General features: G+C 42.0%; 1 protein-coding gene across 1 annotated transcript in view; it reads left to right on the top strand.

Annotated features, from left to right (window-relative positions):
• The first annotated feature begins 5,731 nt into the window (after positions 1-5,731).
• The window catches only part of sema3c (sema domain, immunoglobulin domain (Ig), short basic domain, secreted, (semaphorin) 3C), a 48,807-nt gene continuing 27,507 nt past the window's right edge, over positions 5,732-27,031 (top strand). Inside the window, exons 1-2 of the mRNA XM_080518129.1 lie at positions 5,732-5,895; positions 11,140-11,326. Coding sequence (XP_080374255.1) covers positions 11,191-11,326 — 136 coding nt within the window. The 5' untranslated portion in view covers positions 5,732-5,895; positions 11,140-11,190. The remainder of the gene's footprint in view (positions 5,896-11,139; positions 11,327-27,031) is intronic.

The following is a 27,031-nucleotide window of genomic DNA, read 5'->3' as shown; positions in this document are numbered from 1 at the left end:
CACACACCGTTACTGAAAAACTCACAATACAGTATCAAACATTAGTCTTAATCGTCATCGTGCGAGCGCCAATATCCATGTGCTTTAAGATCATTTCAAGGCAGATTCCTGCAGAAATAGACACGGAAGGCGCATCAGTGTGTAAAATGCGTGAATATTAAACAGTACAATCTTGTATGTTATAGTCTACTCAGGCACTTCAATTATTTTTGCACTTTAATACCGCGGAACGCATGAAGGATTCACTGAAAAAAAAGTCCAGAAATATCCGATTTAACTTTCTCGTGTGACTGAACATCCCGACTGATCCGCACGATAAATTCGTTTTTTTGTGCAAATGGGATCAATCTTTGCCTCGCCGAGGCAGCTGCTCCTCGCATACACATGTTCAATCCATCTGTGCAGCCGTCGCATGTTCGCGCGGAGAGGCGAGAGCGGGAGAGGAGGCAAAAACAAAAGGCAGGGGACGTGAATAATGGGGGTCGTTAATTAGCTGCCAGCCACGAAAGGGCAGATCTGATAAATGCTAAACGCGAATGGGCAGCGTCCTTCACGTCCAACAGCTCACTTTGAGTGATTAATTGAAAGTGTTTGAGGGAGAGAGAAAGCGGTTGAGGAGCTAAAAACAAAGAAAAACCTTCATTAAAATCACTCTCCAAATGACCCAAAGTCCACCTGCTCCAACCAAAACCTCAAATCTGTCTGGTTGAAGTGTTTACAATGAAATGTGGTCCAGCTCTAGCGAAGAAGTGGTTGAATGATTTAGTCGTATTTTATTTGCATGTGAACATTGTTATCCTGGTGTTTTACATTACTCATTCATACCTCATTTTAGGAGAGCATACAATTCTTTTAATGCATTTGAAATGATATACCGCTAATCTATTTTCTTAAGTCTTGTACATAAAAAATATTGTGAATACAGACGTGTTAAAATCCATGATTTACGATCTTCCACGTCACTGCAACAAAATGTGTTTTTGCCTCCGATGTTGTGAACTTCACATCTCGTGCTCGGCAGCTCAATTCGATATTCAAACAAACTTTGTGGGTGGTCGACTCCGGTGTCGGGTGGTGTCTCCCAACTCGCATGACAGGGAATTATCACCGGCAGTTTTTAGAAATGTGTGAATAGACGAACACTCCATCAAGGCCCTGTTTACAGCACGTCTTCAAGTGAAAATCCTGAGTTGCCTTTTGGGTCCAGGGTAGAACTTTGCAGAGAATGTCCAACTCCGTCGCCATGGGAACGGGCAAAAACCCACCAAAAATAAAAGTTTGTCAGGAGAGACTGTGCCACATCCACTAGCACCTACATGATAGAGGACAGCTCAAGTGAGAAAATTAAAAAAAATAAAATAAACATTGGAAAATGTACCCACATGGACAAAAACATCCATAAAAATGAGAAACTCAGCACATCTGCCTTGAAGTAAATATGTTTTTAAATGACCGATTCAATTTTATTTCTGCTGCGCCAAATCCAACCCGGTCATTTTAAGTTACTTTTACAGACAAAACTCAATAATTCCACATGAGCAAGCAGATGAGACATGGGAGACGAAAAACTCATTTTTAACGGGAAGAAACCTGCGGAACCAGACTGGGAGGTGGAGACGGAGGTTAGAGGACGGAAAACGATAGGATGGATAGAAAGAGCTTCACATTCACTTTCTGTCAGACATAATGTCCTGTAATCACGTCTGCTGTCTGTCCCGCAGCAAAACACTCACCGCCGCCATTAAGTTAATTTGCTGGGACGTCGTTTTCACTTTCCCACTCACACGCCTCTTTCTGTTCTCCCTCCTCACCTATAAGGAGCGAGCAATCGAGTCCTGGCGCACCAATGAAATGCCTGCGCCTGCTCTCGTGGGCCGTCCTCACACTTTAATTGAAGAGGCATAAATCAGGCCTCCATTGTCATCGAGAGGGGTAATTATTTCCTCCTGTCTCTTTCCTCTCACCCATTTTACTTTTCCTTTCAGAGCTGGCTCACACACTCTCTCTCTCTCTCTCTCTCTCTTTCCTTTGTGGTGATTTTTCTTTATTTTCAGTGGAAAAAGCTCACATTTTCCCCTCGTAGCCGACGTGTTAAAGTGTAAAATTGTTCACTTCCTGGCTCATACCTGCAGTGAAGTGACATGTGACACCCAGCTGAGGAGTACAAGTGCATCCATTCATGGAATCGCAAACAGAGCATAATATCTCTGCGGAGCTCCGCGTGGAAATCCAGTAAAATCAAAGGCACATTGTGATGCATACCACAGCAGACGTTTAGCAGCCAAGTCTGTCTGGACTCCTGCTTTGTTTAACTTGAAGCTACAGAACCTGCTGATGGAGGTTGACATAGTTTCTATGCATATTGTGGGTTTTTTTTTTCTTTAACTCTGCTGTAAAGTGCCAGCTCTCATGAAGTTTACAGCTTTTTTTTTTTTTTATTATAGCAAACGAGCTGGTAACAGATATGTTTAAACAATATTTGTACATAAACAAACGGTTAAACATGAAGCATAAAGACAAACTAACTTCCTTCTTCTTTTAAACGTAACCGAGCCCCATATTCCACGTGTGCTTTAAGGTAAGCAAGTGATCCACCCACTAAAAAAACTGAACTCTTAACTCAAGAAGAAAGAAGAAAAAGGAGATATAATAAATGAATAAATGAACAGAAGAGGGAGGGGGAATTATTCGAGTGTTCTAGGAAGTAAACTGAGACGAAACAGGCTTCCATTTTCCATAAAAACTGCCAGTACTGCCTCTGACACAATGTGCAACCTTTTCTCATTTAAAAAAAAATGACATGGCACCAGTGAATCACTGAATACAAGATGGAGCATTTTTGGATTTCCACCACAGCAACACACAACCTGGATAAAAGTGATGTAAATGATGTGATATCAAACCGTATTGTTGTAAACTGAGTTTTCAGGAATCCCAAATATTGCAACAACAGTATTTTGGACATCGTGCCAAAGTAGCTCTCCCAGAACCACGGTGGAAACGGGGGCTAAAAATATCTTTATGTTGAAATTGTAGCAGTTTTCAGTTTGTTCGTACAAAAACAGACTTTAAAAAAAACTTTTTAAACAAAAAAAAGCTTTATAATTTGAATTTTAAGATCAATATGGCACTTTTATTTCTCATTTTTAATTATGGTTTCAAACATTGCCCATTTCATCCTACATTGTAGAACATCCAGTGGTAGCTTTGTCAGTGAAGCAGCTTTATAAGCTTTTGAAATGAAACGTTCAGGACAAAACGTGATATAGTGCATCCACGTGTGAAGGGTGATCTGCAGACGGGACGGACCACTTTGACTTGAACGTGTAACGTTGGGCAAAATACAGGGAGGTATTTGTGATAATAGATTAGTGGTCAAAATGTGATTTACATTGTCTGACGACACGTCTTGTTTATGACTGTTTTTAGTACGTTTAAAAGGAGGCGTAAATCAACTCCGCCTTCCGCAGAGAAGCTGCTGCTGCTGTTGTGGTGAGAAGATGTTTCTCAGCTGGATGACGTCAACTTCCATTTCAGAAATGAATCAGGATATATCTTCTGTTTCGTTGGACCGTCTTGTGTCTGTTATGTCTGAGCTCGATCCTTTGTTTCTCTCATTCTTCCCACAGCTTTGACTTTATGACAGATCATCTTTCATTTTGCTTTCTTCTTTCTTTCTTTTTTTGCATTTTCTTCTCTGAAAAGCTTAGTGTTTACACGGCACCATTTCAACAGTTTATCGTATAAACACTCGGAATCTTCCTTATTTTCATACATCTGATTTTATATCTCTATAAAGATGCATGTAGTAAACCTTCCGTATACATTTCTTATAATCGCATTTACTCATTTGCCAAATTGTTGCATTTCAAATCTTCAGTGTCTCAAGTTAGAGGTCATGACCTCAAACTTTGTCATTTAATTCTTCAAACATTTTAGAAATTCCCAGAAAAACATCTTTGAAATTCTGTCCAATTTAAATAGATTATTTGGTCTCCTTTGTCTACTTGCAGGTATAAGCTCTTCTTTTTTCTCACACACACAATGTAATTTAGCTTAATTTCTGACATTCTATGGAGACACATAGCCACATATTGAAAACGTAACTTTAAAATGTGTTGCATGCTTTCCATCAACCTCAAAGTTAAAAACTATCCCAATATAATCACAAAATTACCATTAAATGCAGTAAATGTTAATTAGCCTTTAAAATAAATCTTCGTTTGTTTGGAGTTTCTGTTCACACATTGTGACTTGTTTCATCAAAGATTTTAAATGGAGCAGAAGGATGAAAAAGTAAGAATTAAACCTCAGCTTTTATTTGGCCATTGACAATGTTCACTATATTTTTCTAAACTTGAGTTAAAGACAACTACAGAAGACATTAAAAAAAAAAATGCACCGTTTTCGTTTCATATTTACACAGCAGGATGTCCGAAAAATATGTAGTGAGCATGCCAGACCGCCGGGTGGCGCTGTAGTTTGTTTTTGTAATGAAACTACACACGGGTGCAAAGAACAATTAAGAATGGTAGAACACAGACGTTGTGGTGAAAGACGACCACGTTGGATTGTTTTTATGGTGACTCAACTATATAACTACCAAGTCCCAGGATAACATGGACTGGGTGTCATGACAGGTAAGAATTGATAATTTGGCAGCATGTTTAGCAATATTTGCTGGATATGTTTTACAAGATTTTATGTTTTACAATCATCCAATGATAAATATATTCCATTCGGGTGAATTTACGAGCAATAAATCATGAAATATGTGCTATTTTCATCAGTGTTATACATTTTCTTCAGATTATATTTGAACTTTTGTCTCTTTAAAAAGTAGAAATACCCTTCATGAGGTTTTTCACTAATCACCAAAGGATTAAAAGACGTGTTTTTTCTCTCTTTTATCTCTGTAAATAATAACAAATTGTGTCACTCCTGCTTTAAACATCTGACAAACCTTGACATGTTTTTGATGTTGTGTCTTGGGAAAATCACGTTTTTATTATACAAGATTGAACCCGTTGACATTGTAAAAAATTACACCAAATTGAAATTTATAAACGGGTGAAATTAATAAATTATGGGCACGTTTTGACCTTTGTTGTACATTATGCTGAACTGAATGAGAAATGTGCTGAATAAGATCATGAAATGTCCAACTTTCATCAGTTTCATACATTTTTAAAGATTTTATTTGAGATAAATTACATAATCATGTCCATTTTTTGTCTTAATCTTAATTTTGACTATTCACAAACGGTATTTTATTGTGTCAAAAGGGTGTAAATGCATCAGAAAAGAAACCCAGATCATCACTTTAGTAGCTTCACAGAAGCACAAAGTGTGTGGAAAATGTCCAACTTAATTCACATCATCGGAGCTGAATGCGTTTGGACAGCTGATTTACTGCTCTGCAGATGAGAAACGCCGTAAATTGTGGATGCGTCCGGCTTGTAGTTTCCACCGGGTGAAGCACACCGCGTCCTCCACATCTGTGATGTTGTGAGCTGTGCATGTTAAAGTGATCTGTTTGCTGTCTAGTTAACAGAGGGAGGAGGAGGACGAGGAGGAGGAGGAGGAGGAGGAGGAGGAGGACTTTGCTGGAGAGTGTGTAATAGGACACCGGCTCCCTCTCTGTCTTTTCCTTCTCCTCCCTCTCTCCTCTCCTCTCTTCTCTCTCTCTCTCTCCTGAGCTCTCACCCAGTCAAGCCTGCGAGCACTTGGATGGAATAACGGCGTTTTCCCCTCACTGGTGTGTCACTGGAGGAGACCGGAAATAATCTGGACAAGGAGCTCAGATCAGATCCGATCAGATCAGGTCAGATCTGGTCATTAGGTTCGCCTGCCTTCTTTCAAGCTGGGACCGGTGCCGGGGGAAGTTTCCAAAAGGTGAGTCCTGCTCTGACGGGAACACGAGGTTTGACCTGCCGGTCCGTAGAGAGGGAAGACGTGGCCGGCGGATGCAGGGAGCAGTTGGTGGATGAAGTTTAGATGACAGGTGCAGGCTGCCGGCGCTGGGGGATTGGCTGAGAATACATGGAGGTAAACTCAATGTGACTCATGTGAGTGGAGGCAGCCAAACAGTGTCAGGTCAGACGGCGCTGCCATGCTCCACTTGCAACGGTCTTTTGGAAATCCTGTGCATTCCCAGAAGATCAGATGGGACTTGTTTAGTCTCCCTGAAGCTCACGGACATAAAAATGTGACTTTTAACTGATTGGACATGCATTTGGTTATAAAATAAAGTTTCTTCTGTTTAAATGCTGCGTACTTCGAGATTAAGATACTAAGAAGAAATAGAGGTCAGTGTTCCAACTCCAACTGGCTCTTCTAAAGTTTAAATAGCTGAAATACACACTTGTGTGTGTGTGTACGTGTGTTTGTAATAGAGCTGCTGACAAGTGACTGACAGGGTGTGGTATGAACACACACCGTCCTGTTAGAGCTGGAGTATGGGACAACTTGTTTACTTTGATTATCATGCATTTTTCTTTCATTACGGGGATATAATTGAATTTATGGGATCTGGGCTCCAAGTATCAGGGCTTCTTTTCCTTTAATTCAGTGAAGCAATTCCACTCCCATGTTAGGAAAACAACAGAAGATGTGATTCTTCTTCTGTGCTTTCATTAATTTAAGTTTTTCAGCAGCGCCTCTGAAATGACGAGACGGGAAATTCATTAGGCCGTCGGCCAAACGGCGAGCACAATAAACACAATTATCACGACACCCCACTGGAAATGTAACTCTCCATCCAGGCCGGCTCCCTCCGCTCACCTCCTTTTGTGGAGAGACGTTTAATTGCTTGTTGCTGAGAATCCTGGCAAGACACGGTCCTGGAATTTCTGGGCACAAGAGTTGAGCAAAAAAAATTAATTGGAGTGTTTATTTTTTATTTTTTTTCCCCGCTCATGGCAACAAACAGCCGGGTGGATCTGGGGGGGGGGGGACCCTTTCATCTCGGCGTGTCGCAGTGCCGGGAGAGTGTGAGGGCAACGCGGTAATGAGCTCATTGGCTTCTGCAGCGTGGCGAAACCGAGTGTCAAAACCTGACCTCATGGGGATGCCACTTAACCCCCCCCCCCCCCCCCACCCTTCCACCCCGACGACGAGTTTAGCAGCTGCGGGACCAACATTATCCGCGCTGGAAGGATCGGCAGAGCTTGTAGGTGTGCATGTTCACAGGGTGGATCGATCTCGGGGGGTCGACGACGGGAGACGCACGGTGGAGGCGCCAGAGTCGGCTAACCGTTGGTGAAACCCTCATTGAATAAAATGGAAATTGCAAAAAAGCATTTCGGGATTTAATGATATTTTGGTGACTTTTTAACCTGTTCAGCTCTAAATTGGCAACATTTGTACAATTATCGCTGGCTAAAAGAAAAATCTTATCATCAGATTGAAAAAATTTTTCCATCCAAGAAACACACAACTCTCAATATTAACATTTTTACCCTTTTGTGAAATTCCAGTTTTATTTTGAGCCATTAACTCGTGATAGATTAGCAGCACTCAAATTTGGCCTCTATGTTTATTATATAATGTTTAGTATAAAACTGTTAAAAGGAGAACATTGTGATGTATGATGGTTTTCACAACAACAGTGCTCGGAGTCCCTGGCAAACTCAGCTTTTCAAAAAACCAATGTGGCACTTTTTGCAAACGCTCCAACTCTCCTTAAAGAGTTAACCGAGGTTCAACAGTGTGGCTGCTTTTGTAATTGTAATTGTCCCATTCCTGTGAAGAATTGGGAAACCTCAGCGGTTTACGTCACCTCTTCCCGGACATGTATACCAACAAAAGGACTTCAGCAACCTTTTAAGAGCAACTTGAGGTTGACTTTGACTCGCTGGCTGGAGGCCTGAGCCTGATTAGGACAAACATTCAGTGTTTGTCCCGCTAAAATCTCGGAGCGATGAAAAAATAAATATGTCTGTAAAGTGTTGCTCATCCTCATACCTTCTAGATTTAATTACCTGGCTCCCGCTATTACAGCCTGTCCTCCAATCGGAGACGACAGTGGGGGATTGTTGATTTTGCGTTTGTTTCGAGACCTCCAGTGGTCATGTTGATTATGATAGGAGCAAGAGAGAAAGCAAACATAAATGCATAACAATTTAGTATGAGGTGAGAATTTGTGGCTCTTCAGGTAGATAGTAAGAATAAGAAGACAGTTCACATCATGTGTGACCACTAGATGTCTCTGTATGGCAGCAGAAAGCTGCTACACGACCCCAGAAAATGTATGTGATCAACAAAGCAGTGAGAAAAATGTCTCCGGAAAGAAGAATGTCCACAGGAGAAATTTAAAGCAGAAATAAGGTCATTACATCTGGACATGCACTCATAAATGTGACTTTTTTGTATTTTCCTCTTCATGATGTGACTGTTTTACAGATGTGACTTATAGTCTGGGGAATACGGTAGTTGCTTTACAACAATTGAGGGGATTTTTGCAGTTTCGCCTTTTTTAGATATTTAGCTGGTCATGTTAGTTATTTCCAAGCAGCTTGAATATCAAAATCTACTGGGACATACCATTTAGGACCACAAGAGGTCCCCGTATGACAACAGAATGCTGCTATAGTAAAACATGCAAGGCAGATCGTGGCCTAAAAGCAAGGGCTGTGGAACAAATTCAAGGAAGATTTAGAAATGGCACCTGCTGGACCAGAATTATCAACAGTTACATCAGGACATGGAGGAATTTATGCGTCTTTTGTTATTCCTCCTCATGATGTACTTCCCGATTAAGGTGGGACTTAGTCCAAAAAAATGTCCTGCATAAAAACTTTGAATGCATGAAAGCCCGCACACAATCTAGCACACAAACGGGTGTGAGTTGCGTGTGTTAACCACCTCACCACCTTTTTACTGGTAAAAATACCCATTCTGTTATTTCCATTTGTCATTTTGATCAGACATCTTAAAACCAGACATGGACGTTGTTCCAGGTACTCTGGTTTCCTCCCACAGTGGCAGTTTTAAGAAAGATGGGTCGATTTGGGAAGGAATTGCCCCTCTGGGGATTATTACAGTGCTATAAAATGAAATGAAATAAAACAATTATCTAGATTAGCACTGATATCAAGAAGTTCGATTACTCTAAGACAGGGCTGTTTGCCAGTTTCCTCTGGTTACTGTAGATTCCCTGCAAAATCCCAAAACGGGTTGTTTTTTTTTGTTGTTTATGTCTGGGACACGATAAATTGGCTATTAAATTGAGCGATAATATGAAAACTGTTTGACAATAGTCCCACAGCATTTCCTGGGCTCATTCACACAGTTGTAACGAGAACTTTTGTGGAAGCTTCCCACGAGGAAACAGTTGTGAGTAAGAGAATGAAGGCAAGTTTGAAGGGAATTTGTCAAATGCTGCAGAATTCCATGCTCATACTTCACACTTTGTGAAGCTATGAAGCCATTCAAATATAGGGTCAAATGTCTTTTGAGATATACAGGGCAGTCCAGCGGACATGTCTGCATATTATTAATGAATATCTGAGAAGTGACGGTCACCTTTGTGTGTGTGTGTGTGTGTGCGTGCGTGCATGTGTGTGAGACGTGGCCCGTCTGTTTAAGCCACATGCTGTTTTATTCCTCTCAAGTGCAGCCAGAGATCTCGTTGCTCCGCGGTTTCCCCCCCATATGTTCTCCTCCTGCACCTGAAGCTCAAGTCTTCAGCTGCACGGCACACACACTCCCAACACACATGTGTCTCGACCTATTTGTATGCTACACCTGAAATTTTCATTGCAATCGTGCAGCTTTCTTATCTCCTGGCTATCAATTTTTCATTGCGCATGTATAAGCCATGAGAGCAGAGATTCTGTTAAGAAGCATAGTTTTTTTCTTTTTGCATGTTAGAAAAAAAAAAAGGTTCATTTCTTGCGACAAGTGCCGGGTGGTTTTGTGCAATGCGGGTGCTGTAGCAAATAGCCAAAAAAAGCAGGCCAAATTGTCTTTTGCAGTGCAGGAGTTATCTGCCCACAGGCTGTACAGTACCTGCCTCTATCAATAATTGAGCCGCCCTTGTCCTGCTGTGGAAAAGCCACGAGGCTGAGGGGAGTGTTTCTCTGGCAGCTCTTTTGTGCAGATTTAACTCATCCATATTTAACAGAGGTACATTTGCAGGGATATCGTGAAAGTGGTGGGATTCAACTGACATGTTGTGTTGCCATCTGTGTCTTAATTCAACGTTTGTTTGTTTTTTTTGGGGGGGGGGTTTCTACTAAAGTCGATATTCCTCGGCCGGTGAGCCTCAGGACTCATCTGGAGACTAAAAATCGCTCATGTTTCGGATTGCATGAGGAAATAACAGTGCAGTGAGTGTTCATTGTGGTTTACTAGTATCAAGATGCGTTAACGCCTATGTTTGTTACACATGTGCAAGTGGTGACACATCTAAGAAAACTGTGCACAAAGTGATGATTGATGCGTCACAGGAGGAATATATTTCCTCTTCATTCACTGGTTTGTAGTCGTGATGTTGAGGATGTGGTCGAGAAGTAACTTTGTCATTCTTAAAGTCTTTTTGCAGGGTTTTAATTTGTCAAGCAAAGTTTACTACTTGTGCAAAAAGGCCTTCTTATTTGTAACATACAAATAAGAAGGCACGTTGTTGCCTCTAGTGGCCAAAAAGGGCAATACTATTTCAAATCAGGATATATCTGTAAAAACAAAATAGCATCGCTTTGCAACTCAATAAGTGTTTTTATATGTTTCTGAATTGGATTGATATTGTTTTTATATATTTATCATCTGTAGCGATTAGCTCTATCACCTCACAGTGAATAATAGAAGCAGATTCTCCTGGAACTTGGTGGTTTCATAGTTGAGTCGCCATAATAACAATCCAACTTCGTCATCTGTCTATGCAAATGTCCGTGTCCTCGCCATTGATAATGTTTATAGGATATTGTTCTGTGTGTGTGTGAGTGATTTCACTACAAAATTGAAAAACAGCACCAACTCGAGGCCTAACATGCTAACTACATTGCTTTCAGCTTTTCTGTGTAAACAGACATCGTTTAAAAAAAACGTTGCCACGCAAAACCGGTGTGCATTCACCTGAAAAGAAACTGAAGTTACAAAAAACTAACACAACCCTTTTCTGCTTTTTTCCCCCCAAAGACCCTCCTCCAGGCTGTTCCGGACCGGTGGTTCTTCCTGATTGCTGCGGCGATGGGCAGGCCGGAGGGGTTGGCCAGGCCACCTCTGGTGTCAGACATGGCGTTCTCCCTCCTGGCTCTCTCTGTCCTGTGCACCGGGGTCTCCGGCCTCCTGCAGCCTCTGCCCAGAGTCTTCCTCCCCTTTGAAGGTAAAGAAGAAAAGCAATTCTTGTAAATCATCAGCTTAATTGCGCCCGTTCCGTTGTCGCGAAAGCCATGCGCTTAGTGCAGTAACACTAAACAAATCGGTAGCTGCAGGCTCGTCTTTACAACGTGGTATAAAACTTGTGTGACACTTAAAGAGCCTAAGCTGTGGTAGATTGTTTGCATTGGATTTCTAATTGGAGTCAATTGTGAAACTTTCCCAGGGTTTTTTTTTTTTTTTTTTTTTAGTGCTGTTCCTCAACATGGTTCAGTTAAATTCATTCTGCCTTTGCTTTGTTCTTTTGCTTTCGTCTTTTCGGGGAAGTTGGTTTTTAAAGCGTACCAGCGACATGTTTTGATGCTTCCGTCTTCGTTCCGTAACTTCCTCGACATGGTTCAGCTAAGTTCATTGAGACTTTAATTTGTATATATTTCATGATGATTCTGGTGGAAGCACATTATCGAAACGTGTCAAAGGTGTCTTTGGCGGAAGCAAAAGTTCTCCTGAACCGTTTCCTCGACAGTCCTTGCCCATCCATCGTCCTGCAGCGTGTCATGCAGAAGTCAAACCTCTGCAGGAGGTGGCATTGCCTGTCGGTCCTGCCCTAAATCTGTTCCTGGTTAAACTTTAATCACGCTGCTCTGTACTGCTGCGGGACTTGTGGGTATTGTGGCTGCCTCTGGTTCTGATTCTCTTGTTTTATTTAGTCCTTTTGTTTTGGTTTCTTTCCAAACTCAGATTATTTAATGAATTTTTGATAGTGCTTTCCAGTTCGACTTGTGTGCGGACTGGCAGTCACCTTTTCGCAGTGGCTGAAGGAGGCGTTTGATCACCGTTCCCTCCGTCGGACTTCTCGGGACAACGCAGAGCAGCTGAGGCTGTCCATCAGTCACGCTCCTGCACCGAGCCAGAAAAGCCTTTCAGGACTTCTGGTCCGACTTAACATGACTATATCTGTCTTAAGATGTTGTGGCTTTGTCCCAATTTGGTCTGAATCCTTCACATTCAGTCTCTTTCTTTCCGTTGTGCGAGTTTGGGTTTGATTCAACAGTTTTGAACCAGTTTTTGACCTCGTCTGTACAGCCTGAGGAATCCTTGTCTACTTTATCAGAAGTGGGAACTTGGACATAGTTCTTTACGTTACATTTTTTCCTTCACACTCAGTTTTCCAGCAAATACAAAGATTTTGTAGCAGTTCTTACCTTTTCAAATGGAAATATCAAAGCTTCCAAACATCATTTTGTCGTTTATGTTGCACCTATATACTTTAGAAAGTGCAACGAAAACTGCCGTTACATTCTTGACCATTTTGTTTTAGGCGTTTGCAGCAATTTTGTTTCACTTGCGGATTTTTCTTTGTGTTTTGTGAGAGCTGTTTTAGCAGTTCTATCATTTTTAAGCATTCTAGGTGGGGTTTTTTTTCTTTCTGTTTGAGGTATTTTATCCATTTTTAACAGTTTTTAATTATGTTGGCTGTTTTCAAGCATTTTAGCTGTTTTGTCATTTTAGCCATTTCTGGCAATTTTGTTGATTTTAACATTTCTGGGGGTTATTTTACAAACCTTAGCTGTTTTGCATGGTTTTACTATTCAGTTTCAATACTACAAACATGAAGGGAGAGCAAAAACAACTTATTTTTTAATAAAACGTTCTCTCAAATTAATTCATGCATGGTTAATATATCATTACCAACAGAATTGAGCTATTCTTTAGTCTCACGTGCAGAAATCTGCATAAATGGATAATACTCTAACTATGTAGTGTATCAGTGTATCCTGCTTGTAAATACTCCACAGTGATTTTGATTTGTATATAAACCTATTATCGAGTGTCTCATTTAGTAACTTTGGACACGACATGGTATTTCCGAATGTATAAATTGTGAAATATGAGATTTTTATTCAGTTTTACACTCTAATATTAGATACAGATATATATGAATTGGATTATCATTTATTTTAACTCCATTTTTCAGTCCAAGTATTTGTTGAGAAGTTGAAGTTAAAAAGATCACAATTTGACCGTCATCCTGGCAAAACTCCAGACTTTCCGACGAAAGGGCAGGAAGAATCTACATCATCATTTTTCTGGGCTTTGTCCATTCAAGTCACACTTTTCACTCACTTCTTTCCCTGTGATGTTTCCAAAACCCCATCTTAATGTGTCAAAGGTGGCCAAGCTGAAAATCCTCATACATCTAAAACAGCTTGACGCTCTGTCAGTGTGGGTTAGACTGAACCTGCCTTATTTACTGTGCGTGTGCTTTTCTGCAAAGCGGACCAAAAAAGGAAGTTTTTGACTTTCCGAAAGTATTCATTCCTTTAAGTGGCAACTCGTAGAGAATGTATGCTTTTTTTTTTTAAATTTATGTGCTTGGATTATCAGGTTTCTGTATTTCACTTGAATGTTTGTTTTTCAAGGAGCTTTTTCACTTTTTATTGCTGCATTGTAAGGCAAATACTTGTATTTTGGAACAGTATTCAAACTCTCATTCCTTGTTTTAAATGCTATCAGGGTGATTCCGTCACCGTTCACACGAGAAAAAGTGAAAACGCATAATTTCTCACACACATATCATTCCAATCACCGTACCTACACACATTCATCCAGTAAAATAGCATTCACAATCATGTTGTCTCATCCTAACCGCTGAACAGTAATGTTCTAACAAAAAAAAAAAGATGTTTACTGAATTTGCCATTAACTTATAATGGTTTCTTTTCCAGAAAAAAGAAAAAGCTGCAAGCAACCATTTATTGTTGGCGGTAATAAAAGATGTGAATACATTTAGCAGCTTTGTATAACAAGCTCCGGACTTTAATTGTAATGAGTGCTTATATATATATGATGAGGTAAAGGTGTGCGCACAGCAGGAAATTTGTGAGCCAAATGTTTGTTCGAGGCCAAACAGCCGACATCAGGTGTACATTTACATTCCAGCTTTGATACGGCACATCGGGGAGCTCTGAGCAGGCGCACCTTTGTTTCTTGGGGTATAAAAAAATCATTTTTCAAGTCGTAGTTTCAGCAGATATTTTGGCATTGTTGAGAGCCAGATGGAGAGAGAGACTCCTCAGGACCAAGGTGGAGGTTCATTTCCTACATAAACACGGAAGGTCCCGCCTCAGGGGAAGGATTTGGGGGATTTGGTTTCAGTCCAGGAGAAGAAGTATGCTTATCTTACCAACTGGTAAGAGGAGTTTTGGAAGAAGATGCAGGTGTCTGGCACCTGTTGTGTGTCCTTCACTCTGGATTCCTTCATTCCCACATGTGACGACCTGCTAATTCTTGCGTAAAGCGGGGAAATAAACCTGCAAGCAATATGTCCAGAGATCACAGAAGGCCAGGAGAATATCCTCTCGTCTATTCCCCTCCTCGTGTCACTTCTGAAACCCGACCTGGGGGGTACGGCAGGTTCACGGGACCGACGCCTCGCGTCCTGCCGAGAAGTTGCTGCCTCTGACATTCCTCCGCTCCCCACTCTGCTTACCCTCGTAATCTCGAGGCGAATGCAGCCAGACCGCAATTAAAACCGCATAATAAACAGTGAAAAATGCAGCTAGCCCAAATAATAAACTCTCAAGTGGTGCTTTTTTTTCTTCCCGTGGCCAGAGTTAACACGGGGCCCCGGTTCCCTTACAAGCAGAACTATTCAGGGATACCCGGCCTGATAAAAGATAATTACCCCGCTTCAGTTGCTTTATATATCTCCTGTTCTCTCTACAGATGTTTTGACCTGATTTGTGGCATGTTGGGTGGATTTGCTGTGTCAGAATGAGGCTGGGAACTTACAAAAAAACTAACAATTTTCACAACTAGAAAGTCTTAAAATGTGTGGGTTGAATTGTAGGTTTCCTTATATTCGTATTGGGTATATATTATTGTTTTAATTGGCACTGAAACTCACCACCGTAACAAAACATTCCCCTGTTAGAATCACCTTTTAATACAATTTTAATGCTCCACATGACACTATGTTGAACCCAGTCATGGTGTCAGGGTGATGGTTCCCGGTCAGGGGGCGGTAGGGAGACATGGTGACTGCGCTACTTTCAGATTTATCAGGGCATGTGGATCTTTAGCCCCTTGTCGATGGGACGGCCCGTAAAGGACTTCCACCCTGGTGTTGTTGACTAGTCTGTGGTGGAATGTGTTCTATGGATTCCACAGCGGGTGGTCTGATGCCCTACAGAACATGGTCTTCAAAATGTATGGATCTTCTTGGGTTCTGCCCCGAATGGAGGGGCGATCTCGTGGGTGGCTGAAGGGCTGTTCTGTCCCATATGTGGATCCATCATGGCTTCACTGGCCATCGCTTGGAGAGTGCCCTTCTGTTTTTATTCATTTGGAGGTGGCTTCTGGGGTCCCCAGGGAGTTACTCACAGGGTCACAGGACTTGCGCTGCTCCTTGGAGCTCCCTTGGATCTTTGCCATGGGTTCTTAGGGCTCCTGTGGAACTTTGGCAATGGATTTTTGAGGTTGCTGTGGATTTTTTGGATTGGGTTCTTGGCCGGTGACAATCACTCTGCTTGACCCCGCTGTGCCCGAACTGCGACACTATGCTGATGATCCAGCTTGCATGCTGGGAACATCATCCCAGCTCCTGACGAGACTTATTACAGTGAACTGTTGAGTGTTTCCAGAATGTCTTGGACCACCCTCACATCTGCTTCACGGTGCCGAACTCCATTGTTATAATGCTTCTGTCTTCTCGCAGGCCTACTTCTTTCCTATCGCGAATCCCACTCTTTGGATTTTTTCTTCTGTGACTATCACATTATGGGGAAGTTGCTAAATGCCAGACATCCTTTTCACTTCATGCATTTCAACACATGAAGAAAAAATAATTTGACACCCCGGCTTTATAATCCTGCCACAAGTATATAAAGTTCTCCAACTTGTCTTCACATTGGTTTCATTTAATTTTGAATGACATTTATTCAGTGATGAAATAATGATAATTAATGAAATAAATAGTTTTTTCCAGATTGGGTTTAGCATATAAACTATCTTTATGAATCTTTTTATTTGCTCATCACGTTCATTTCTCACTGACCCCTACGAGCACTGACATCCTGTGAGCTCAAAGTAGAGCCACTCTATAAAAGCTAGTAACATTTTACTATGCGGCTCATTGGTTCTGCTACTGTATGAGAGGCCAAATTGTTGCCATGTACGTGAATAAGGGATCACAAAATGCCTCATTTATTCCCCCCCCCCCCCCCACTTGACAGATGGAGCAGTGGTCTGTGTTTATGGTCAGGGTCATTTAACCTCATCAGCAGTCTCACTCTGTCTTGGCTAACCTCCATATTCAACACAATATTAACTTAGAAATATAAACAGAGGACACGTCAAACATCAAAGGATGTTTATTTGGAAAGTGAGCAGGCGTGCGCATGCTTTCGGATTCATAATTAGATTTTTGTGCATACTGTTGAGAACCTGGTTGAGACACAGGAAAGACTGATCAAGAGGATGCCTGTTGTTTTTAGACGTGTATGACCCACATGGACCGAAGCCTGAATAGGAGCAGGCGTCGCAGATGAACCTCGTCCAGTTTATGACTCATTACAACTTCCACTCATCGCCATTATTCAGCCATGAATGATACTCTTCATTCAGATGTAGGTGGAAATCAGTCTGTTGAGGGTGTTTACTTAGTCAGGGTCTGTAGGAGTGTGTGCACGTCAGTAAACCTCACAAAGAATGTGTGTTAAATGTGCATTCCTTGACTTGATTGCATTTCGATGTCAAACTTTCTGCTGATTCAACGTTGAAGCCGCAAGGTTTTCTAGCTTTGGACGCTGTCTGCATTTGAGAAACATGATCTACAACTCCTTTGCCAAGTGGATACCTCAAAGAGTGGAATACTAAGACAGCGTGGACTGTCTGTGACAGTTACTGTGTTTCCTGAAGCCATTTGGGGGTTGATATGCCTCAGTAGTTCACCCATCTTCTACACTCTCTTTTTATTCGCTACCATTCAGATGTTTTGCTTGAAGGACCAGGTAATGATATACAATGACTGAACTCAAAACAGTTTAGACTCACTGACGAAGAGCCATATGGACACTGGGGGAACATGCAGACTCAGACAGAAAGATCACAGGCCAGAAAGCTCACCATGGTCTTTTTATTGGAAGGTAACATTGCAGCTTCGGTAGCATGGACTGTAAGTCATAAGATTCTATTCAAATCGCACCATTGTCCATGATGCTCTTCAATTGGATCAAATTGATTATATCCGTCTCTGTTCTCTCTTTTTCTATCCTCTAAACACAAACCAGAACTGGAGAAAGTTTCCTCCTTGGAGTCCTGCAGGTTTCTTCCTGCTTCAAGGGAGTTTTCATTTCGACTGTCTCCTCTGCTTGCTCAAGTGGAAATGTTTTTCTCTGTGACTTAAAAATGTTGCCGCTATATAATTACTATCCAATTGAATTGAAGCTACAAATAGATTGTGAGAGTTTCGATTGTGATTGGATTACTTCATGCACGCTGCTTTGGAAAAAAGATGCAAGGGGGGTAAAGTGACCAGTCGATACACGAGACAAAGCTCTTAAATCACGTAAAAAATACTTCAAGCTTGCCTTTTCTTCATCGGATTCTGTAGAAGGATAATGACTCATTGGTGTTTTAGTTTCTAGTGAAGTCCAACAAATCAATTCTGCTGGGCTGGGTGAAGCTGGTTGAGGCCAACATTGCAGGGAAAAGCATTATAGGATGAGCACAGGATTGATCCACTGATTACTGAATCTGATATTATTACTGGTCTATATAAACTTGCAATCCAATCATTTATTCAGGGTTTATGTAAACAGTACAATCTGATCTCTCAATCAGAAAGAATTCAATCACAATGACAAAAACTGACTGCGTAAATGGAGCTGATGCTAATGTCATTTTAGCTGTTAGTTTACTTGGTAAGTAGGAAGAATTGGTGTCATTTTATCTGAAGTGCTTCGCACTTTTCGGATGTTGTTTTTCACTGGACTTTAAAGAAGCATGGTGAATATTCAGCAATGCAGGAAACAGAGGGCTAGTGGCATGTGGGATCTTTAGGGGTCAACAAGAGATCAATAGGTCAAAGTGTCCCAATGACACGGAGCCAGAAGCCAACCGGGATGTCTTTGTCTTCATCAGTTTGAAACGGCTGGTCCAGCATGCGGACAGTCTCTTGCCTTTACTTTACATTTACCTTGCACATTTGCATCTCCACTTCTCAGGGGTGACCACAATATGAAGCTTTTGCTTGAAGTACCATCAGTCGTGCTCTGTTATTACAGATAATTCCTGAGTGGGCAAAGCACAGGCCAGTCAAAGCTGTCGGCAGTGACAAACAGACGTGCTACAAATAGCTGTAGGTTAGAATTGCATGCAGAAAGCTGCATCTTCCCATCTTCTGAGACGTCCCTGTAATTACCACAGCTGCATGGATATTTTCTGCGTTACAGGATTAGCGGCCGTGGGGAGTTCTCGCTTCGCTTGGGGCCTACAGCCTGTGAGATGTTTGACAGCTCCTCTGTCAGTCTGCCTTTCTCTGCCTGTCTCTCCGTGTTGAGCCATTCCTGAGTCTGACCTTGCAGGCCTTGTTGAATGTTTCATTACTCCCCACCCTGCCACATGTTGAAAGGTAATCAATGTCCCGTCAATAGGAGCAAAGACCGACTTTCTTCAAGGAGAGGAAAGGTCGCTGAAAAGTTGCCGAGTCAGAGGGTGTAACTATCACAAAACAGTAATATATTCTTATTAAATGACATATATGCATGTTGCTTTGGTGCAGTGTATATTGAATTTTGTAAAGCTCCACTCGCATTCAGGATTTTCCTTCAGCTCAGCCGTATTTATTCTTGCACAGGTATAAAAAGGCATTAACTATTTCTGGATTACAGCTTAAGCCTTTTCCATTACTGGAAATGTTAGGTGATGGAAAGGATTTGCTTCTTAAACCTCTGGCTTAAAGAAATATAGAAACAGTCTTTCTTTTGCAAATATTTCAACAGGTGCATATGTCATTGTTGCTCCGGCAGTAAATCTGTACCTTCACTCAACACCACAGACGCAACCTTTTGACATCAGTGTCACGGAGCAAGCAGACATTTTTTTCAACGCGCCTTGAAAATAGTCGCCGTTCCACCTGGTTGAGCTTTTCCTCTTCCCTTTGGCCGTCCTCCATGACCAGTAAACACATCGGCTACAAAGATCCTCTGACCCACGTCTCCTGGAAGCCTCCCTTTCGTACTGAGACTCTCCGAGCACCGCTGTGACAGTAAAATTACAGAGATTTACTATCTGCTGGAGGTAACTGGTAACTAGAGGCTCCTGATGGTGCAGGGGGAGAGGTTACACGCTAAGAGGCACGGTGGCAGACAGTATAGGTCGGAGGTTGTGTGCGAGGGATCGGCCATCGGTGACATGTGAGGGGGGGGGCGAGTGCTAATTGGGGCACCGGGAACGCAAACTTGCTGGCGGCAGCGGTGGCTTGACGGACAAGTTTACCGTCTCCAGTTTCATATCCTACAGGGACGATTAGGCATCACCTCAGCAGGTCAGCCATGCGCAAGCAACCAGCAGTTGAGATTAGCTCTGAGTACCGTCACTCGACACAGACACTCACACACACCGAAGGACAGGGAAGAAAATACGCTGTCGTCTTGAATGTCAACTGTGGATATGGTGTCAACTTGGTGAGGCCGGCGTGAGACGAGGCATACGTAAGAACTCAGGCATTCTCTGCCGCCATATGATTCCCATTACAAATGTCTGCGTGGAGATAATTGGTGACAGACAACAATCAGGAAATTAATAGAACGCAGAACATACAGAGTCTCTTCTGTCTGAGCTAACTTTGGCCGCCGTCCTTGACAAGCAGTTGCTATACAGCACATTTGGTCCATGCTGTTTGCGTTTTGAGGGCAGCCTTCCTGGGAATGTGGAGTATGTCTCTTGGACAGACAATCGGACGACTCCGTCGGCTCACGCGGGACATCTTGGGTGGTCTTCCTGGACTGGATCGACGCCTTAACTTCCCCTCTGCCATATCTGTACGGCACCAGTCATTAATGTGTGCGAGCGGGGTCCTGTTCTGGCTTCAGCCATTTTTTTTTTTTAATCTCTGGAGGAGGCTTGTCAGTTGCCGGGACAGACTCGTTTACCAGCCCAGCACTGTGTTTGGTAAGTGCAGTCATCCAGAAGTGAATTCAAAGAGCTCTTAGCATTGTCCCAGACAGAGAGCAATGGCATTTGGCAACAGGTTTGAAGTCAGGCCACTGTGTGAGACCCACTCCATCTTGTGAGGAGAGATGAATTGCAAGAGGGCGGCATAAGCCTCTGCTCCAATATTTATCAAGATGGGTGGGTGATTGGGGGTCTTCCCACCAGCTGCCCCTGGCAACCATAGAACAGGTTGTTCCTGACGTACACGGAAAGCTAGCCTCATTAGCATTGGAGTAATATATTCATGCCGGGCCTTTCACATGGAAGGCTTAACTGATGAGGCCAGATGTATATATGAGACACTAATGTTGGTTTGTAATTGGCCTGCTGTCTGACCCCGGAGTGTTTTTAATTGGCGTGAGGGTATTTTGGCCACTTTTCAGACACTGGAATTAATCAAGAAGCGCGGCACCGAAGGCGGCCAGTCAGTTTGATTAAAGCTGTGTCGTCTCCTGCTGTGCAAAGGCGAAACTAATCTTCTGACAAGATGATCCCATGTTGTTGCTCTCTCCTGATTGATCACTCTTGTTGGTGGGAAGAAACGAATCCGCTGACGAATCCCTAAGGAGGTAACTCTTTTGTTGTTGGCGTTAAGTTGAATCTTACACAGTTCAGCGGTTGTTTCCATGTTCTTGCCACTATAGTTCTTGATTTTTTTTTTTTTTCATTTTAAGTCCCGACACTTCTCGCCATCTCCTGCTCCAGTAACACTGCCCTCAGCTTCCACAGCCCTCCGACTCAGAACTGTAGTTGTTTCTTCCAATAAAGATCCTGCATACTTTCCAGCCACTGTCAATTTCTAAATGTTCCCAATGCTGCAGCACAACAAACCGCTCCTTGTAAGGACATCCCAAATTGGAACCATGGAGGCGTTGTTTACCGCAGCTCGCATCGATGTAAAACTCGATTATTTGAGCACGCTAATAATTTGGGGGGGGGGTTCAGTCAAAGCCACAGGGATTGAAAACATGACCCGCCTCTCCTCGCGGCTGTTGAATTTATTGCATTGGCTGTATAATCAGCGAACAGCGTACTCCACTGACTTAATATTTGCCAAACATGAGCACTATGACACGTTTTTTCCTGTTGCTTTCACCCCCTCCTCCATTTCTACTCTGCTTTTCACAGTTGCATAAAAAAGGTTGCTCCTTTTTTCACCCTCCTGGATGCTTGTATTTTTTTTTTTGCCTCACTGAGTTCTTACACTGGAGCCAATGAACAAGCGATTCTCTGACTCTGTGACTCCGGTTCGGGAGAAAGGGGAATTAACCGCCACAGCGATCACAGCTCGAGTGTCTCTCCCGTCGAGGTGAATATCACGACCGAACAAACAAAACCCGAACCGTCAGTCATGCTTCAGAGAAGCACGATTTGACAGCATCATTAATGCGCTTTCGGCAAATGTCGCGACATGGAGCTCAATTACGCCTCACATTCTCTAAACAAAGGCATTGCTAATTGGAAGAGTCAATAAACTGTATATTTTGAGCCTTTTCTTTTTTAATAAATCACTATCCATTCGCCAACATAAGATGCTTTTTTCCCCCCTGTCAATAAGAGCCTGTCTGTACTAAAGAAACAAAGAAAGAAAGGTACTGTTCAATATTGAATGACTACTGTAGTTTCTCGGTCTAACAAAAGGCTTTTGTGTTGCTTCCGCTTCACCACTCCACACCAAATAAGAAAAGGGAGGAAAGAACACATCAAAGAGAGCGACGCGGCCTTTTGGTCACCGCCTTGTCCTCCCCACTAACACTACTGTCTCTTGCATGGATCAGAGTCGTTAAAGAAGGAGAATAAGAGTGGGATTTTAGGGCGGTTATCGGGCCGGCCGTCCCAGACTAAAAACGGCCGTTGTCCCGGTAGTACAGACAAAGAGCAAACGTAATCTTCGATTCCACGACCGCTGCCTCACTACAGTGCACAGACATTGCTGCAACAACATGAGTAAGACATGAAACATTGCTATAGCAATCTAAGACCACTTATTATGCTTGAAAAAAAATTTTTATCATGTAAAAGTTTGTAAAAATGGCTAAAATGGTCAATTTTCTAACAATTCAACAGTTGAATAACTAATAAAATGGCCTATGTAAATCTTAAATACAATAGCAAATACAGCTTTTGTCAAGACTTGTCAGTTTTATCCTCATTTTAAAGTTTAGACAAAGTTTAGACTCTTTCAGGTTCACTATTTAAATAAATTCCTCTTTCCACTGTAAGATCAAGTTGTCAAGACAGTGATCTAGTTCATAGTGATTACATGAATGATCAAATTATTAAAAAAAAAAAAAGACAAACAAAGTAACATTAACTTTTAGATAATTTATTTCATTCATTGTAAAAATGAAAAAAAATCAATTCAATATAATACAGGACAAAGGTTTTCACATTTTCTGAATAAAAGGGAGCAGACAGAAGATTAGCTTATCAACTACGCCCATTTATCTCGCATAATAATTTCTATTTAAAAGCAAATAGCAAATAACAAACAAACAAAAGGACTATAAAGCCCGAGAGCCACATGGCCACTCTTACTTATATTGGTTATATTTCTTGGATAAAACAAACAAAAAATAAACCAATTCGATTCTCCTATCTCATTTCTTTGTATTTTAATAGTAAAAGTAGAAGATGAACAGAGCTTTTTCGCCATGGAGTCTGTGGGTCGAAGCTCAGCCTGAAAGGCAGCACACGGGGGGCCAAAGCCCACCTGCACACATCCATAATAGAAAACCCACCAGCTGTCAATGCTCAAACCCACTTCCTCTATCTTTGTTTATATATCAGTCACTACTTCCACCTAATAAGGTCACACATTCGTGCCTTTATCATCTGAAAAGCCAGTTTGTTTGTTTCTTTCTTTCTTTTCTGCAGCACAAACAAGCAACACGCACCTTGAAATATAACACGACGCTTGACGGTGGCTTGGTAATGATGTGCACACGCGGTTCCCCCTCGAGGGTTGTGCGATCTCAACAGCGAGGAATGCATATAAACCCACGACTAACAAAGCACATGTGGTCCAGTGGAGTTTTTTTCATCGCAGCCATATAAACAAAACGGGTGTGCCCACACTTTTTCGTTTTGGGTTCTTGGTGAAATATCATTGTTGCTCATGTATTTCAGGACATTTCACACTGCTCTGGTCTGGTCCAGTTGTTCGTGTGAATGTTCTCATCCTGAAGTCGGGATCAGATTTTTGGCTTCGCTGATGTTTTGATGAATATGAAAGCTATTTCTGACTTCTTTGATATTAAAAAATTGCTCCATTGTGATCCAACAGTCCTTGTGTTGCATTTAGCCCAGAATGCAATTGAATTCGATCTTTATTTATACATAATCAAAAATGGGCACTTGTATATTTTGGCTTCATTTACACAACAACGATGTTGGGAGTCAAAGAAACACAGTAAAAAATTTTAAGTAAAAACTTTTTGAAAACACTTTGTCTCGAAGGAAATGGGGGGAAAAACTTTTCTGAAACGTTTCTAGTGTAAATGTGGACTGGGCCCAAGGTGAGCGCGTTTTCTGCAAATGCTCAGTAGATGGACAATAAGAACAATGTCTGCCTCCAGAGTGTCATGACTCCCAGCCCACGTTCTCCTGGGACTTGGTAGTTTTATAGTTGCAGTCACCGAAATAACAATCCGACTTGGTCGGCAAAAACATTGCATTTTAATTTGAAACACCGAAACTTTTACGCTGCTTCAAACTGTCTTTCTTCAATGTTTTGATCCACTTAGAACTTAGAACAGCACCAGTGTCATATAATCAGAAACCCAAGATGCGATGAAGGTTTTCCGTATCCACGCGTTGTGTGGACGGCGCCTTGAGTAGATCACAAAGTGCTGGTGAAGTAGCTTTAATCACAATGCAGAGGGAGATTGTTATCTTCCCCATTCCCACTGAGCAAATCACACCCTGCTTATATGAAGGGAAAAAAATTAGGATAAACACCCTGAATTGTGATATTTTTCCTGCGATAAAGATTTTCCACATGAAAGTAGAGGTGTTGCAATGTTGTTCAGGCTCAGTCAGGAGGCCCCGGTTAATATTAATAATAATAACCCCGACTTTACGGGATGAATTTGACCTTAACTTGCATTACAGCATCAGTCGGCGGAGCCTGATCCAGAAGTTATGAGCTGGCAGCGGGTTTCTTAACACTTGTTTCAACTTGGTGGGTTTTTATAACCCAGAAACTTTTGATATTTGTTGCCAGAGCAGGTGCAGCATCCAGCCATGTTTTACTGCTTGTGTACAATGCTGCACGACTCGTGTTTATGTGGGATGGAAAGCAGACCCCCCGAGATGACACTGGATCCACCCGGCATGTGGACTCCAGAGGTTCGTTCGGTCGGAAAAAGACGGATCCTTGTGACACGCCCCTGCTGCGCACCGTCTCGGCACCGGGCTTAACTCGGCCTCCCACCCTCACGGGGGAACATGAAAGTCTCCCATTTGACCCCCGCTGGGAAAACAATACAAGGTTCAGCATAATATTAAACAGTTATTTCATCCTCGCCACGCCCATCGGAACACTTTGTTCCCCTTCGTGGAATGTTCTGGAAGAGCAGGAGCTTTGTCTTGTTTAATGTCGGAGTGAATTTATAGCTGCGGTTGTAAGAAAGAGGGCCAAGCTTCAATCACATGACACAAATTCGTAAATAGACACAAGTGAAGAAACAGTGGGGCGAAAGTGAAGTGAGCAAAGAAGCGTTTTCCTGAGAAATTCATCGTGATTCAAGCACATTATTTTGGCTCTGTGAGGCTAAATTCATGTGGAATAGCAAAATACTAAATGTATAATTACAAAATTATGCCAGCATGTGCAAAAGTGTAAATATCAAACACATATGTGTATTTAATAGGGATGACCCCTTGTTATTTTGAACATTTTACAATTAAAAGACAATAAAACAATAATGCATGATGCTCTCATGAAATGAGAAATATATTAATAATCATTACAACACTAATCACAATAATTGCAATAATGATATCAATAGTCAATCACCAATAATAAATATATTTGCTGCCCGAAAATAATAGGAAGAAGCAACATGCTTATCAAGTGGCTAGAGTATAATGCCGCACAATAACTTTCCATTACTGTTGAAAATAATGTATCAAACTATTACAATGACAAAAATCTGTAGTGAAAAGAAGATTAACGTCTGTATGAAGCCTCAGCCTTACTGAGCTGTGACAATTTATGATGGTTTTTTCATGAGTTTACATGTTGCATGGGGTTTCATAAGACTTTGCCCAGATAATATTACATTTCTTTGAGCTCACGACCGTCATAAAAACACAATGTTGTCGGAACAGTCAACAGGAGACGATTCTGCAAGGCGATTAAAAAATTCTTGACCATATTAAGTATACAGTTTCTTCTCAGTCCAGCAATCATTTTGTCATCGAGCGTCAAGGAAAATGGAGCCGCTGGTCCTGGATGAGGACCAGGTTGAGGGCTGTTTTCATTCCTGATTTGCTGAAACGATAAAGAGGATAGTCTGAGGTGGAGTGGAGATCATCTAAACAACCATGACCAAACATAGAAACCAAACCGAACGTGCAGCTGTCAACATTTGATAAGACCGCTGTGGTATATCTGTTGTCGCGTAAATGCTTCACACGACATTACGAAAAGCAAAAACTGGAACTCGACATTTTGTGAAAGGATATTTGTATAGATCCGTTAACATGCTTTTACAACAAAAAGCCTCTTGCATTTTCATGATGCACCTTCTTTTATCTTCATCTCAGGTTCACGTTACATAACGTGTTTTGCCGCGCCATCGGCGCTCAGCTTCAACACACTGACATCATTCCTCCCTCGTCCTGCAGCCCCCCCGTAAAAGATGAAACTCCCACTCAGTCTGTCCACTGTAAACGGCTGTGTGTTTAATGGCGGCCGCCACCTTCATGTCCCAGACTAATCCAGATTGAAGCGTGCTTAAATTGGAAGTGCTAAAGTGAGATTCACTGCTGTGGAGTAAGAGCTTTTGCCTCCAGGCCTTCGCTCGGTGAAGACGATTCAAACGGGTTGTTTTTTTTCTGGCAGAATTGTAAAACCCTGCGTGTTTTTTAATTAGTCGTAAGAGAGCGCTTCACTCCTGGTGGCGTGCACTCTGCCCGGAACAACGCGTGTCTTTCAGCGTCGGGGATAATGTTGCCTCCACACGGCGCTCTCTGCGATGCTATCTGCAATTTTGGCCGCTTTCAAACACACATCTGATACGATCTAAGGTTTTTTTTTCTTTTATTGAACACAAATCTGCCTGACAGAATAAGCATGCTTTAAATTTGCTCTCTGGCTCATGTGAAAAAAAAAAACGGATCGTGTTTTTCATCAGGCACTACATGCCGCTCTCGTTACGGCTGATGCGGCGCTTAAAAACACCCCCACTTTCACTTCGCCACATAAGGTAATTTACCTAAACACAGTAGAAGACGGAGCACGAGCTGTCGTGGGAAAGTCGCCTGC

This window comes from Blennius ocellaris (genome assembly GCF_963422515.1).
Source record: "Blennius ocellaris genome assembly, chromosome: 22".
Lineage (NCBI taxonomy): Eukaryota > Metazoa > Chordata > Actinopteri > Blenniiformes > Blenniidae > Blennius > Blennius ocellaris.
This window is presented reverse-complemented; position numbering and strand designations above follow the sequence as displayed.